Below are 14,912 nucleotides of genomic sequence, written 5' to 3'. Positions count from 1 at the left end.
ACAACAGGTTTGTTGTCAAGTTTATTTTTTCTTACTTATGTTAATGTCACCGTATATAATAGACTACGTTAAAATTGATCTTCCATTCCATATAGATTGATTTTGAAGAAACTATGCCCGTCATGCTACTGAAAAATTTAGATCCGTCAAATATCTTATGTAATAGCACATAGATTGTCTATAGAAGTTTTGACAATAACGTCATACATGCAAAAATTATGATACTAGTCAATATGATTTTAAGTATATTTTTATCCCCGAATTCAACCTTCGTCTTCTGAAACTACAGAATATCATTTTAAATTTGTGTGAAAATAATTTTCGATATGTTTATGTTTTACAATTATATGTTGCACTTTCAAGAGTAATATAAATATCGACAACAAAAGTTCTGGTTATGGCAGAGCAACTAAAGCATTAGAAGGAAACATACACACAAAAAAAAAGATCATCTACAAAGAACTATTCGGTAAGATAGCATCAAATTAAATACTTTTAAACTATAATACGTAATTATCTAACTAACATGACTAAATTGATCATTTGTATAGTTTTGATGATGTCCTTACATTTTGAATTCACGTATTATGTTAATGTAATATTTTCGGCCTTTAGATTATTTAAATGCCTAAACCATCACGTACCATTATTAACGTGCAACGCACGTTCATAGATACTAGTATATTTAAATAATTCTTTGTTTCATTTCTATTTTTTCGAAATTACTTAATTAGTTCAAACCTCTTCTATATAATTAGCACGCATCCACCAAACTTAATTAGCAGCCTAACACATCTTATTAAGTTCTTAGTACGAACAAGGTAAAAATAAGCATCCATCCATGGATTCTTTTGATCCCTCTGCCCTTGTCGTTGTTCTCTTCTCTCTATTCCTCACTGCTATTGTCCACAAACGTCTTTCTTCTAATAAAACCAAACTTCCCCCTGGTAGTTTTGGCTGGCCTGTAATAGGCGAAACTATAGACTTCTTGTTTAGTAATCCTGAAAAGTTTGTGAGTGATAGGATGAAGAAATACTCTCCTGATATTTTCATGACTAAAATAATGGGAGAAAAAACAGCAGTAATTTGTGGCCCTAATGGTCATAAATTCCTCTTCTCAAACGAAGAGAAACTCTTTACTGCGTTTCGTACTCACTCCATGCAAAAACTTTTCCAATCCTACCAATCCAATTCTTCTTCTTCTCCTTCTCCTTCTCCTTCTCAGTCTACTCGGGTTATGATTCGCCAACCCGGGTTTTTAAAACCCGAAGCTCTAACCAGATACTTGGGAGAAATGGATTTAATAACACAAGAGCTTTTGCAATCTCATTGGGAAGGCAAAAATGAGATTAAAACCTATCCTTTTGCTAAATTTTTGACATTAACACTTGCTTGTCGTTTCTTTCTTGGCACAAATAATTCAGAAAGGATCACGAAACTCGTGAATTATTTTGATGATATTACTTTAGGATTACATGCGATGCTTTTGAATTTTCCAGGGACGGCATTTTATCGGGCGAATAAGGCGGCGATTGCCGTCAGAAGGGAACTTATAGGTGTGATTAAAGAGAAGAAAGAAGAAATGGCAAATGGAGTGAAAATGCAAGATATATTGTGTCATATGATAGTTGTTACGGATAGTAAAGGGAAGTTTATGCCTGAGAATGAAATTGCTGATAAAATTATGGGACTTTTAGTTGCTGGATATAGCACTGTTGCTACTACCATAACCTTTCTCATGAAATATGTTGGACAGAGATCTGATATCTATGAAAAGATTTTGATTGGTATGTACATCCTCTTCGTCTCTCTTTTTAATTTATTCATTTCTTTTCCTTTTATTTTTCTTATTATATTATATCCACTTATCCAAAAATATTGCATACAATATTGCGGTCCGCCCTTTCTCCTACTCCGTGCATGGTCACTTACCACCACCAATCATGGATAGTTGCTTATAATTATAGTAATTAGATTTTAAAAGATTTGCACAAATTCTCTTTTGCAAGTAAGCCTTTCTATTGGACATGAAGTTTCAATATAATTTGGGATAGGTAAATCTAGGTCTAGTCTTGAATGTAGCGTGTATAAGTTTCCATGATATTTTTTCATAGTATATGATTAGATTACCAATAAAAATCATCCGAAAAAGGAAAGAAAAAGAAACAATTGACTTGTTTCATAGCCAGCATATATAAATTGATGGTTTCTTATTAAAGGGTGTACGCACGAATTTTTGTAAGCGATGTTGAAATTTATAGAAGAATTGAATATAATTTTGATTATTATATTTTTAGATAAAAAATATTCTTAGTCTGTTGGTTTTGTTGAGTATTAAGATAGAAAAGGTCTTACAATTTTTAACCATAAAGGCCCTCTCAAATATTTGCAAAAGAAAAATGTGCTAGTTGAGGTTTAAACCTTTGACCTCTTAGAGCAAAATCAAACACATAACCAACACACCAAAATACAATTTATGTTAAGTGGTGTCATTTTTTCCTACTTATCCGTTTCCGTACAATATTGATACATATATTTAGTGAAAAAATTCGACGAAACGGTATCGCGTGACACCGCTTCGGTAAGCGCGCGTGCATCTGCCCTGCTTATTTGTAATCGAGAGAAATAAATTTAAGCTATATATTGTTAATAGATCATTTTTACATTTCAGTGAATATTAACCTATGATAACAAGTTAGTTAGTTGGTAGTCTTTTTAGGTTATGGATTAATATTTATCATAAATTAAAGGTTTATAAGTATGACTAATTATTTATTTTATCGACTTATAAAACTTAAATTCTCTTATAATACAGAGCAAAAGGAGATTGCAGGGGCGAAGAAGGCGGGAGAAGTGTTGGAATGGGAGGACATGCAAAAAATGAAGTACTCATGGAATGTGATATGTGAAACAATGAGGCTAACTCCACCTCTTCAAGGTACTTTTAGACAAGTGCTGACAGACTTCACCTATGCCGGTTACTCCATCCCCAAGGGTTGGAAGGTACATTCCATCTACTTGGACCATCTCATTATTTTATTTTACTTTTTTTAATAGTTTAGTTTCTACATAGAAGGGAGTTTCGGAACAACGGTACAGTTATCTATGTGTGATTTGTAGGTAAGGGGTTCGAACCGCTAATATCCCTTTTTAGTTTAGTTTCAACTTGAAATAAAAGACTTAACTTTGAAAAATTAGTTTGGAGAGTATTTAGGTAAAAAAGTTTTTGCATTAGTTTTATTTCTTTTTTTTGGTTTTCCACCCGGTATCCGGTATCCGTATTGGGGCTCGACTATATTCGGATTCGCGCCGCGTAGCCCCAATATATGTTTGATCACAATTTTAAAACCCAAATAGGCTTTTTTAATCTCCATAGTCTATCTCAAATATTCATTTTTTCAACGGCAACCAAATACTGTCCAAATGGTTTGAAGTTTTTTTTTTAAAAGTACTTGGAACATACTCCGTAGCCACTTGAGAATACATCTTATCTCAACCTAATAATTAATTGGTTCAAAGGTCAAAAGTTCCGTAATGATCCACTAATCTGAACATTTTGCGACCTAATTCCACCAACCTTAGCTTGTTTGATATATTAATCCTCCAAACTCTTGAGCCAACAACTATGATACAAATTAAAGTTTAATGATTCTTTTTTTTTTAAGATACGAATTTGATTATTTCATAATACACTGTATACATATCCATTCAATGATCAGTTCAATGAAAATGCTATCTTAAGAAGTTACACCAGAAACAAGTACATCAATCTACAAATATTTTTTTTTTAAAAAAACTAAGTAATTTGACATGTATAGGTTTACTGGACAGCAAGCAGCACAAACAAAAATCCTGCATATTTTCAAGACCCTGAAGAGTTTGATCCATCAAGATACGAGAAACGCGACGAGCCAACTCCATACACGTACGTGCCATTTGGGGGTGGACCAAGAATGTGCCCTGGCAAAGAGTACGCTCGCCTTGCAATTTTAACTTTTCTTCACAATGTAGTAATGAAATACAAGTGGGAATTACTAGCACCAGATGAGAAGGTTGTTGGTGATATGATGCCTACACCAGAAAAAGGGCTTCCTATCCGTCTTCACCAACATTAAAAAGAAGCCATCAGCTTTTGAGATTATATTCTCTAGCCATCAAACTATATAGGATTTTCAATTTCAATTAATGAAATTATCTATTTTTCTTGGTTTTATTTGATCCTGTTTAAAAGTTGTAAGTTCATTAAGGACTTGTTACTGTTAAATTTGAGACGATCGGAGGTGATTGAATGAGACAATCATGTTTTATTAGAGAATATTTGCACAATTCTACCACTTGTTGATCAGGTAATTAATTAATGAAAATTTTTATTCTGTTGTCTTTATTATTCACCAATCACTAAGAGGTACTCGCCTATGATGCATGTAGAGTGGTAGACCATCGTCACATACAACATCAAAAATCATAATGTTGGGAAGCGTGTTAAGATAATAGAAGGAAAAGGATATTTAAGAGAGAAAAACAATAAATTGTACAAGACAAGGCAAAATTTACGTGGTTCGGCAATTTTTGTCTACTCCACGGTCACACAAAAAATAGTTCTTTATTAATTGAAGAGAGAAAGAAGAAGTTTTGGGATGATCTACAAATGAAAATGTAGACCCCTATTTATAGGCTTTTGAATGTCCTGTCGAGGTAAGCGCTAACATCATAAAAATGCAGATGTAAGCTCTTACATCATAAGAATATCGAGGTAAGCGCTTACATCACAAGCATGTCGATGTAAGCGCTTACATCATATTTTTATCTTTTTTTTTATTTTTCTTTATTTTGTTTTGTCTACTTTCACGTACAACAATAGGTTTGCTCCTATCAATCCCCCCTCAAACCTATGTTACATCAAGAAAGAAAAAAATTTGCTATTCTCTGGTGGTGCCTTCACGCTATCAGTCTTGAAGGCTAAGTGAGGCAGCGCACAGCCTCAGTTTGTCAACACTGACAACTTTGGTCAACATGTCTGACGGGTTCTTTGATCCTTGTATCTTCTGCAGGGAAAGAGTTCCTTTATTTATCAACTCTCGGCTATGATGATACCTAAACTAGATATGCTTCGATCTTGCATGAAATACTGGATTCTTGGCAAGATGAATTGCACTCTGGCTATCGCTGAAAAGCTCACAATTGTCCTACTCTTTACCTAGCTCTTTAAGAAAATTCTTGAGCCAAATCATCTCTTTTCCAGCTTCTGTAATTGTCATGTACTCTACTTCAGTGGTAGATAAAGCAACATTTTTTTGAAGTCTGGATATCCAACTAACAGCAGTACCACCCAAGGTGAACACGTAGCCCGTGGTACTTTTTCGACTATTCATATCGCCGCCTAAATTTGCATCAGCAAAACCTTGTAAGATAATATTTCTCTTTTTAAAACAAAGTGATATACCTGGGGTGCCTTTGAGATATCGCAATATCTATTTTACACCTTCCCAATGCTCCTTTCCTGGATCTGACATGTATCTACTAACAACTCCAATTGCATGGGCTATGTCAGGTCTAGTGCAAACCATAGCATACATCAAACTTCCTACTACTGAACATACGGAACTTTGGACATGTACTTCCTTTCTTCATTTGTCTTAGGTGATTGGTCCTTTGACAGATTTAGATGGCTTCCAAGTGGAGTGCTTCTGGTCTTTGCATCATGAAGACTGAACCTGCTTAGTACCTTCTGTATGTACTTTTCTTGAGACAACTTTAAGGTTCCTTCCGACATGTTTCTGCTAATCCTCATCCCAAGCATTTGCTTAGCTGGTCCTAAGTCTTTCATTTCAAACTCCTCCGCCAGTTGTTGCTTAACCAAATTAATCTTATTTATGCTAGATCCTGCAATTAGCATATCATCAACGTACAACAGTAAAATGTTATAGGATTCATCAAGATTTTTTATATAACAGCAATGGTCCATCTCACATTGTGTGAAACCATTTTTATGCATGAATCCATCAAATTTGTTGTACCATTGTCGGGGAGCTTGTTTCAAACCATACAAACTCTTCTTCAACTTACACACAAAGTTTTCTTTACCAGAAACTTGAAAACCTTCAGGTTGCTTCATGTAGATGTCTTCTTCAAGGTCACCATGCAAGAAAGCAGTTTTAACATCTAGCTGCTCCAAATACAAATTTTCTGCAGCTACGATACTTAGCACCAACCTGATAGTAGTTAATTTGACTACAGGAGAGAAGATCTTGGTGTAGTCAATTCCTTCCTTCTGCTGAAAGCCTTTTACTACTAATCGTGCTTTATATCTCTTCTTACCATCATGCTCTTCCTTGACTCTGTACACCCACTTGTTCTGCAATGCCTTCTTTCCTTTTGGTAACTCCGTAAGTATCCATGTTTTATCTTTTGAAGAGAATTCATCTCTTCTTTCAAGGTTAGCTTCTACTTATCAGAGTCTATCACCTGCATTCCTTCGACAAAATGCTCTGGTTCTCCAGCATCAGTTAGAAGTAAATAGTGAAGAGAGAGAGTTAACCTATTTGGAGCATTCGTGACTCTTTTAGATCTCCTCAATGTAGGTTCATGAGTAACAGAATCCGAATTTGATTCAGGTCCTGATTCCAGATTTGGTTCTGCATTTGATTCTATCTCTGGTTCTGATCCAGGTTTGGCTTCTAGTTCTTCTTAAAATTCGGCTTCTGGTTCTTCATCTTCAATTTCAGAATCAGTTGTAATCCCTCTAGCCACTTCATTTTCTGAGATTTCTTCTAACTCAACTGTTTCAGACATTGTCTGTTTGCTGGTGTTGTTTGGTTCTACTTCAAGCTTGTCCTTGTACATCACATTTTCATTAAATGTGACATTCCTGTGTCTTAGGATCCTTCTATTCTGATCATCCCAAAACCGATAACCAAAATTATCATTACCATATCATACCGATCCACAAGACTCTACTAGACACCTTGATGAATATAAAATATTTACTTATTATATATTATTAATATTTTACTTTAAATAATATACTTAAATTTATATTTAGTATTTTGCCTCTTTCTAACTATTTTTGCAGAAAAAAAAGATTATAAATAATAGAAGGAAAAGACAAAATGCTCGATGAAAGTCTGCTATGGCAAGCACAAGAATTGAAATGGGAAACAGAAGCCTATAATTGAAGCTTGGACTTGTCCAAGCTCACTCCTCGGACACATCCAAGCTCACTCCTCAGACACATCCAAGCTCATGTCTTCAGACACATTCAAGCTCACTCCTCAGACACATCCAAACTCATTCCTTGGACACGTCTAATCATTTAATGCTTGCAAGATTTATCTATAAAGAGAATGCAATTTGGCATCGGAGAGGAGGAGGAGAACTACTTTTATCTAAACTTCAGTCTTAACTTCTTTCTTTAACTATTTTATTTTATTCTTATTAGTTTTTGGATTTTCTAAGAGTATTGGAAATATTCTAGAATTCCTTTTTGTTGTGAGATTTAAATACTCCATAATGGAGTAATCTCTTTTGTTGGGATAGTTGATGAAGCTTGATATATATTTGTATAATATTATTTCAGTTTTAATGCACCCTTGGCTTGAAATTTTCATTGTATAATTCATATTGTGCTGAAATAATGGTTTCTAACTAATCATTATTATCACTTCTATATATTTTATTTAAGTTATTCTTATATTAATTTTGTAATTCTCATGAAGCAAAATTAATATATAATAACCAATGAATAAAATAGTAGAGTGAGAATAATTTTTTATAAAATTATTATTTCAAATCTGTAATCTTGTTTGTGTGAGTTTTAATTCTCACGGAGGAATTGTTGTAGGCAAGATTACTGATTTTTAGTAAAAATATTCTCACGAAGTTTTTACTACCTTTTAGCACAATTCAAGCAAGAAAATATTTCGGTTTGATCGTCACTAGTTTTAACTCATTTAATTACATAATCTCACGGAGTGCTATTAATTGACTTTTTCTTAGTGAACAAACATAATTGTATTAGCAATAAGCAATTATTCTTTAGAGAAATACATGTAGAAATTGAGATTTTATTGTAATAATATTATCAAGTGAATTCAACGATTCCCAACTCTTTTAAATTATAAATCTTTCAGAAATTGTTTGCTTTACTTTAATTAATTAACAAGTTTTAAAACTCACCTTTAATCAATTTGGTTCTCTCAAATAGTAGTAAAAATATTAAAAGTCTGTAGCCTAGATTAACCAATCTTTGTGGGACGATATCATAAACTATACTAGAATTTGACTGAGTACGAGCAGAAAAATCCTATGCACATTGATCTCGTCAAATTTTTTACATCATTGTCGGGGATTGGCACACGTCTACTTCAGACTAAATATTTTATTACTAATTTGGGAACTTACTATTAATATTATTATCTTTGTTATCAGTATCTACTAAATATTACTACTATTACTTTTACTATTACAAGTACTAACATCTTATAGAAGTGTTATTATCATTCGTCCTTCTTACCATCATTATAGCATAGCAGTCACTATTATTAATAGTAGTACTACTTATAACTATATTCTATATTAGTATTATATTATTATTTTCCATTGTTAGTTACTATTACTACTTACTGATTTCGTTTACCATTTTTTTCATAACATCTATTGCTAATTAGTACTAATATAATTACTATTATCATATACTACTACTACAACTACTACTACTACAACTACTACTTTAGGAGTTAAGTTCAGATTATTTTTTTAGAATCTTGAGTAGTTTATGACCCGCTCTTCTATAAAAGAGTTGGTCAATTACGATCCTGAAATTGAAAAATCTCTTCGATTGTGCAGGAAAGGAAAAGCATTATCTTCCCAAAGCATAGCTTGTGAAGGTATGGAGAATCAAGAAGTAGAAGACATTCAACTACCAGTCCATGTGGAGGATCACTTTGATGAAGTAGCACAAGGCGAGCAAACAGAATCTTAAGGGATTATGCTAGACCTGACCGCTTTAACTGTGAATCTAGTGTCAGAAAACCTCCAGTGGCAGCCAACAACTTTGAAATCAGGACTGGCCTGATTCAAATGATTCAACAGTCTTGCATCTTCAATGGAGACGCAAGTGAAAATCCACACAGTCATTTGATTGACTTTTTGGAACTTGTTGAAACAGCTAAATATAATGGAGTACCTCCTGAACCTATCAAGTTAAGGCTATTTCCTTTCTCTTTAAAAGGAGATGCCAAAACTTGGTTGCGAAGTTTGCCACAAGGTTCCATCACCACATGGGATCATATGATTCAGAAATTTTTAAACAAATATTTTTCCTCTGCTAAAACCACAAAGTTAAGACAAGACATCTCTAATTTCTTGCAGACTGACACTAAGTCAGTTTATCAAGCTTGGGAAAAATTAAAAGCAATGTTAAGAAAATGCCCACACCATGACATTCCTGAACATATGCAGTTGTATATTTTTTATCACGGGTTAAAACCCTCTTCTAGAAATGTGATTGATGTAGCTGCGGGAGGTTCTGTAATGGGAAAAACCACGGAGGAAGCATTGCAATTGTTGAACGAGATTTCTGAGAATGCCATCCAATGGCCATCTGAGAGTGTAATCATCAAGAAGGCTGCTACGGTAAATTAGGTTGATGTTTTAAATACACAAATGCAGCAAATTGTTTCTTTGGTACAAAAGTTTGAAACTTTTCAGGTGAATACACAACAACCAAGCCAATCTGAGGTTTGTTACATGTGTGGAGGAAATCATTAGAACCATGAATGTCAAGCAACCAATCACAATGATGAACATGTCAATGTCATCGGTTACAAGCAATATCCTTTTGGAAGTCCAATGCAACAGAAACATCCAGGTTTTCAATGAAGCAATCCAAATGGTGCTAAGAACTCTCAAAGCTTCCAGAAGAAACAAATACAGGGTCCACCCGGATACCAGAATCCAAACCATGGTCAATCAAACTTTAGACCTTATCAGCAAGCAACTCCATATCAGCAAAGGCCTCAACAAGCTCATGTAAGTCTTGATGATCTTTTGTATAAGTATATTACGGTCACTGATGAAAAGATGGAGAGTCAAAATTTATTCCTCAAAAATCTATAAATACAGTTGAGCCAATTGGCAGCTCTTATTACAGAAAAGATTCAGGGTCGTTTACCAAGCAATACAGAGAAAAATTCAAAAGAACACCTTAAGGCCATCACCTTATGGTCAGGTAAGGAGCTTAATGAACCCTATACAGACCAATCAGAACAACAGGTAAACAATGGTAAGAATGTTGAAATACCCATTGAACCATATGAAAAGAAAGAAGTCAAGAAAAAAATATTGAATCCTCTCCCTGTGACAATTTCTTTTCCACAAAAAATGAAAAGAAAAACTCTTGATAGTCAATTTGCCAAATTTTTGAAGATTTTAAAACAGATTAACATCAATGTTCCGTTCACTGATGCTTTATTGCAAATGCCTTCATATGCCAAATTTTTAAAAGAAATTTTGTCAAGCAAAAGAAAATTGGAAGAAGTTTCTGTGGTAATGCTTACTGAAAAATGCAGTGCTATACTTCAAAATAAGCTACCACAAAAACTTGGTGACCCATGTAGTTTTACAATTCCATGCACTTTGGGAGGAGTATATTTTGAAAAAGCACTCTGTGATTCTGGAGCTTCAATAAATTTGATGCAATTTTCTATCTTTAGAAAATTGAATCTTGGTGAAATGAAAGACATATGTGTTTCTCTTCAGTTTGCAGATCAAAGTACTAAGAAACCTAAGGGAATAATTGAAAATGTGTTCGTAAGAGTATATAAGTTTGTTTTCCCTGTAGATTTTATAGTACTTGAAATGAAGGAATGTCCTAATGAACCAATCATTTTGGGTAGACCATTGCTTGCCACAGGTAGAGCAATCATAGATGCCCATCAAGGACAACTAATTTTGAGAGTTCATGAAGAAAGAGTCATTTTTGATATGCAAAAGATATTAAGATTTTCAGGAGATGAGACGTCATCGTCGTGTTTTTCGATTTACATGCTTAATTATCTTACAGATGAATTCAAAGATGATCAATTAATTCCAGACTCAATGGAAAGATGTTTGGCCAAATCTGGCACAAAACAAGATAATGATCTTATCATCAGAAGAGAAGCCGAAATACTAGAAAAAGATTCTGAAGATGAGGAGATCCAACCAGAACAAGTTCAACAAAAAATTGAACTCAAAGTTCTTCCATCTCATTTAAAATATGTTTACCTTGAGAAAGAATTATTTCCAGTAATTATTTCATCTTCTCTTACTACAGGATAAGAAGAAAAACTGATTGAAGTGTTGAAAGCACACAAGGGAGCCTTGGGATGGACTATAGAAGATATCAAAGGGCTTAATGCAACTGTTTGTACGCACATAATCTTTATAGAGGATAGCTATAGGCCAATAGTCCAGCCCCAAAGGAGATTGAATCCAGCAATGCAGGAAGTAGTAAAAAGGAGATCGTAAAGCTTTTGGCGGCAGGTATTATCTATCCCATTTCAGACAGCCCTTGAGTAAGCCCAGTTCAGGTAGTACCAAAGAAAGGAGGTATGAATGTTATAAAATGAAAGTAATGAACTCATACCTACTAGGACCGTCACAGGATGGAGAGTCTGTATTGATTACAGACGTCTCAATGATGCTACTCGAAAAAATCATTTTCCTTTACCATTTATTGATCAAATGTTAGAAAGAATTGCAGGATATAGTTTTTACTGCTTTCTTGATGGCTATTCAGGGTATAACCAAATACCAATTGCACCTGAAGATCAGGACAAAATAACTTTCACATGTCCTCATGGAACATATGCCTATAGGAGAATGTCATTTCGTCTATGCAATGCCCCTGCTACTTTTCAGCGTTGCATGTCAGCAATTTTTTCTGACATGACTGAAAAATTTCTTGAAATTTGTATGGATGATTTTACACTCTTTGGCAAACACATTTGAGGATTGTCTTCACCACTTGACCTTAGTTTTTAAGAGATGTGAAGAGACAAACTTGATTCTTAATTGGGAAAAATGTCATTTTATGGTTGCTGAGGGAATTGTTTTAGGACATAAAATCACCGATAAAGGGATAAACTTTGATAAGGCTAAATTGATCTTATAGCAGGACTACCCCCTCTCACAACTGTTAAAGGCATCAGAAGCTTTCTAGGTCATACAGGTTTTTACAGACGGTGTATAAAAGACTTTTCAAAGATTTCAAAGTCGTTGACTAATCTTTTGATGAAAGATATTAAGTTTGATTTTTCAGGTGATTGTTTGAAAGCATTTGAGACCCTTAAGGAAAAGTTATCAACCGCCCGTGTAGTTGTGTCCCCAGACTGGAATCAACCTTTTGAGGTCATGTGTGATGCTAGTGATATAGCAATTGGAGCTGTTTTTGGTCAGAGAAAGGATAAGATCTTTCGTCCCATTTACTATGTTAGTAGAACAATGAATGAGGCTCAACTAAATTATGCCACAACAGAAAAAGAGTTACTAGCAGTAGTATTTGCTTTTGATAAGTTTCGATCTTATTTGATAGGAACCAAAGTCACTATTTTTACTGATCATGCAGCTTTAAAATACCTCTTAGCAAAGAAAGATGATCGACCTAGATTGTTAAGATGGATTTTACTTCTACAAGAATATGACCTTGAGATAAAAGACAAAAAAGGAACAGAAAATCAAGTAGCTGACCATTTGTCTAGATTAGAAAATCCCCTCCTTGAGTTTAGCGAAATAAAGGAAGAATTTCCTGATGAACACATTTTCTCAGTTAACTCAATTGTGACTCAACCACCCTGGTTTGCAGATATTGCAAACTACTTGGTTGGAAAAAGGACACCCCAAGATCTCTCTTACCAGTAAAGAAAAAAGCTTATATCTAATGCAAAGTATTATTTATGGAATGAACCTTACTTGTTTAAAAATTGCGTAGATAATATCATTAGAAGATGTGTGCCTGAAGATGAGATGAGCAAAATTTTATATCATTGTCATGATGGAGCAATTGGAGGTCATTATGCGGCAAATCGAACAGCCTTTAAAGTTTTGGAAGCCGGATTTTTCTGGCCAACTCTCTTTAAAGATGCCCGAGCATATGTTGCACAATGTGACAGGTGTCAGAGAACAGGTAACATCACTAATAGAGATGAGATACCATTACAATCAATACAAGTATGTGAAATATTTGATGTTTGGGGAATAGATTTCATGGGTCCTTTCCTTCTTCTCATTCTTTTGAATATATCCTTGTGGTCATGGATTATGTGTCAAGATGGGTTGAAGCCATCCCCACAAGGAAAAATGATGCTCGAACTGTGTGCAATTTTCTCAAGAAAAATATTTTACTAGATTTGTCACACCATGAGTCATCATTAATGACCAAGGGACTCATTTTATGAATAAACAATTTTCTGCTTTGCTGACAAAATATGGTGTGACTCATAAAACATGAACACCATATCATGCTCAAACTCAAGGGCAAGTTGAAGTTTCCAACCGTGAGTTAAAAAGAATTCTTGAAAAAATGGTTGGAATCTCAAGAAAAGACTGGGCTTTAAAATTAGATGATGCATTATGGGCGTACCGAACGACGTTTAAAATGCCAATTGGAACATCCCCATATAGATTAGTCTTTGGGAAAGCTTGTCATTTGCTAGTTGAATTAGAACACAAAGCTTTTTGGGCACTAAAAGCACTAAACTTTGAATTATTCTCTGCTGGTAAAAATAGATTTTTTCAGGTTAATAAGTTGGAAGAACTGAGATTAGTAGCTTATGAAAATGCAAGAATTTTCAAAGAAAAAACAAAAATCTGGCATGACAATTTGATCCGACAGAAAAGTTTTCAAGTGGGAGATCAGGTACTTCTTTACAATAGTCGACTCAGGCTATTCCCAGGAAAGTTGAAATCCAGGTGGACAGATCCTTGTAATGTTACAGATGTAACTCCATATGGTACAATTGAAATTCAACAAAATAATGGCGGAGACAAGTTTAAGGTAAATGGACACAGGCTAAAAATGTACTTTGGAGGACATTTTGAGCAAAATCCATCGGTCACTTTGATAGATTGATGAATTTCAAAATTAATAAGTCGAGCTGACGACGTTAAACTCAGATCTATGATACCCTACACGTAGCCATTGAGGGTGAAGCAATGGAGCCTCATAAGTCCGATACAGATTTGGGTAATTAAATGCTTAACCAATTAATCTGGTCAATATCCAGGTTATTGTACAACCGGAACATCTCATGAAGGTCTCTACAAAAATAGTGTCACCTATACAAGAGTAATTCCATGGTGATCGGTATGACTAAGTAACTGGTTGGTTAGCCATTTAATAATTCAATTCGAATGTTGGCACAGCTAAATTTTTCTGGTTTATATTCATGACCAACACGTTATTGTCACACCTCCTTTTTACCTACATCTCGGGAAGGGTATAAGGGAGTTTTTCCAATTAAAGAACAATCGAAACGGGATTTATTATTAAGAATTCAAAGTCGCCACTTGGGAGATTTATGGTGTCCCAAGTCACCGATTGAATCCCGAATCGAGTAAAATATGACTCTGTAATACGGTCCGCAAACCAAAAATCTGAGTAAGGAATTCTATTAACTCGGGAGAAGGTGTTAGGCATTCCCCAGTTCCGTGGTTCTAGCGCGGTCGTTTAACTTTTATATTCGACTTAATTATCTGATTTTTAATACATGTTCAAATCTATGTGCACTTTAATACTTTAACGGCTTTGTTTATTTTAGGAATATTGCAACACTGTTAAAACATATCTCGAACCACGTCGCATAAATGCACCCGGGGCTTTCGACATATTTTAACATTGTTGAGATTTGGATTTGGGTCACATAAATGCACAC

At 34.4% G+C, this 14,912-nt stretch overlaps 3 protein-coding genes and 1 non-coding gene across 4 annotated transcripts; 3 read left to right on the top strand and 1 right to left on the bottom strand.

The window, feature by feature from the left end:
* The first annotated feature begins 768 nt into the window (after positions 1-768).
* LOC107828908 (beta-amyrin 28-monooxygenase-like) lies at positions 769-4,380 on the top strand. Its single transcript, XM_016656297.2, has 3 exons — positions 769-1,787; positions 2,816-3,003; positions 3,819-4,380. The coding sequence occupies exons 1-3, from the start codon at positions 842-844 to the stop codon at positions 4,113-4,115; spliced, it is 1,431 nt and encodes a 476-aa protein (XP_016511783.1). The 5' UTR covers positions 769-841; the 3' UTR covers positions 4,116-4,380.
* Positions 4,381-9,078: 4,698 nt separating this feature from the next.
* On the top strand, positions 9,079-12,900 carry LOC142177601 (uncharacterized). The gene is made up of 9 exons (XM_075246810.1): positions 9,079-9,633; positions 9,709-9,738; positions 9,934-10,029; positions 10,123-10,454; positions 10,569-11,211; positions 11,442-11,523; positions 11,780-11,977; positions 12,158-12,211; positions 12,302-12,900. The coding sequence occupies exons 1-9, from the start codon at positions 9,079-9,081 to the stop codon at positions 12,898-12,900; spliced, it is 2,589 nt and encodes an 862-aa protein (XP_075102911.1).
* Positions 9,337-9,443, bottom strand: LOC142179755 (small nucleolar RNA R71). Its single transcript, XR_012708293.1, has one exon. It is a non-coding gene; the product is annotated as a small nucleolar RNA R71 (small nucleolar RNA).
* A 661-nt stretch (positions 12,901-13,561) lies between the features above and the next one.
* LOC107828907 (uncharacterized) lies at positions 13,562-14,110 on the top strand. The gene has a single exon (XM_016656296.2). It carries the CDS (start codon positions 13,562-13,564, stop codon positions 14,108-14,110), a length of 549 nt encoding a protein of 182 aa, XP_016511782.2.
* The last annotated feature ends 802 nt before the right edge of the window (positions 14,111-14,912 follow it).

The sequence above is a fragment of the Nicotiana tabacum genome, chromosome 3, assembly GCF_000715075.1.
Source record: "Nicotiana tabacum cultivar K326 chromosome 3, ASM71507v2, whole genome shotgun sequence".
Classification (NCBI taxonomy): domain Eukaryota; kingdom Viridiplantae; phylum Streptophyta; class Magnoliopsida; order Solanales; family Solanaceae; genus Nicotiana; species Nicotiana tabacum.
This window is presented reverse-complemented; position numbering and strand designations above follow the sequence as displayed.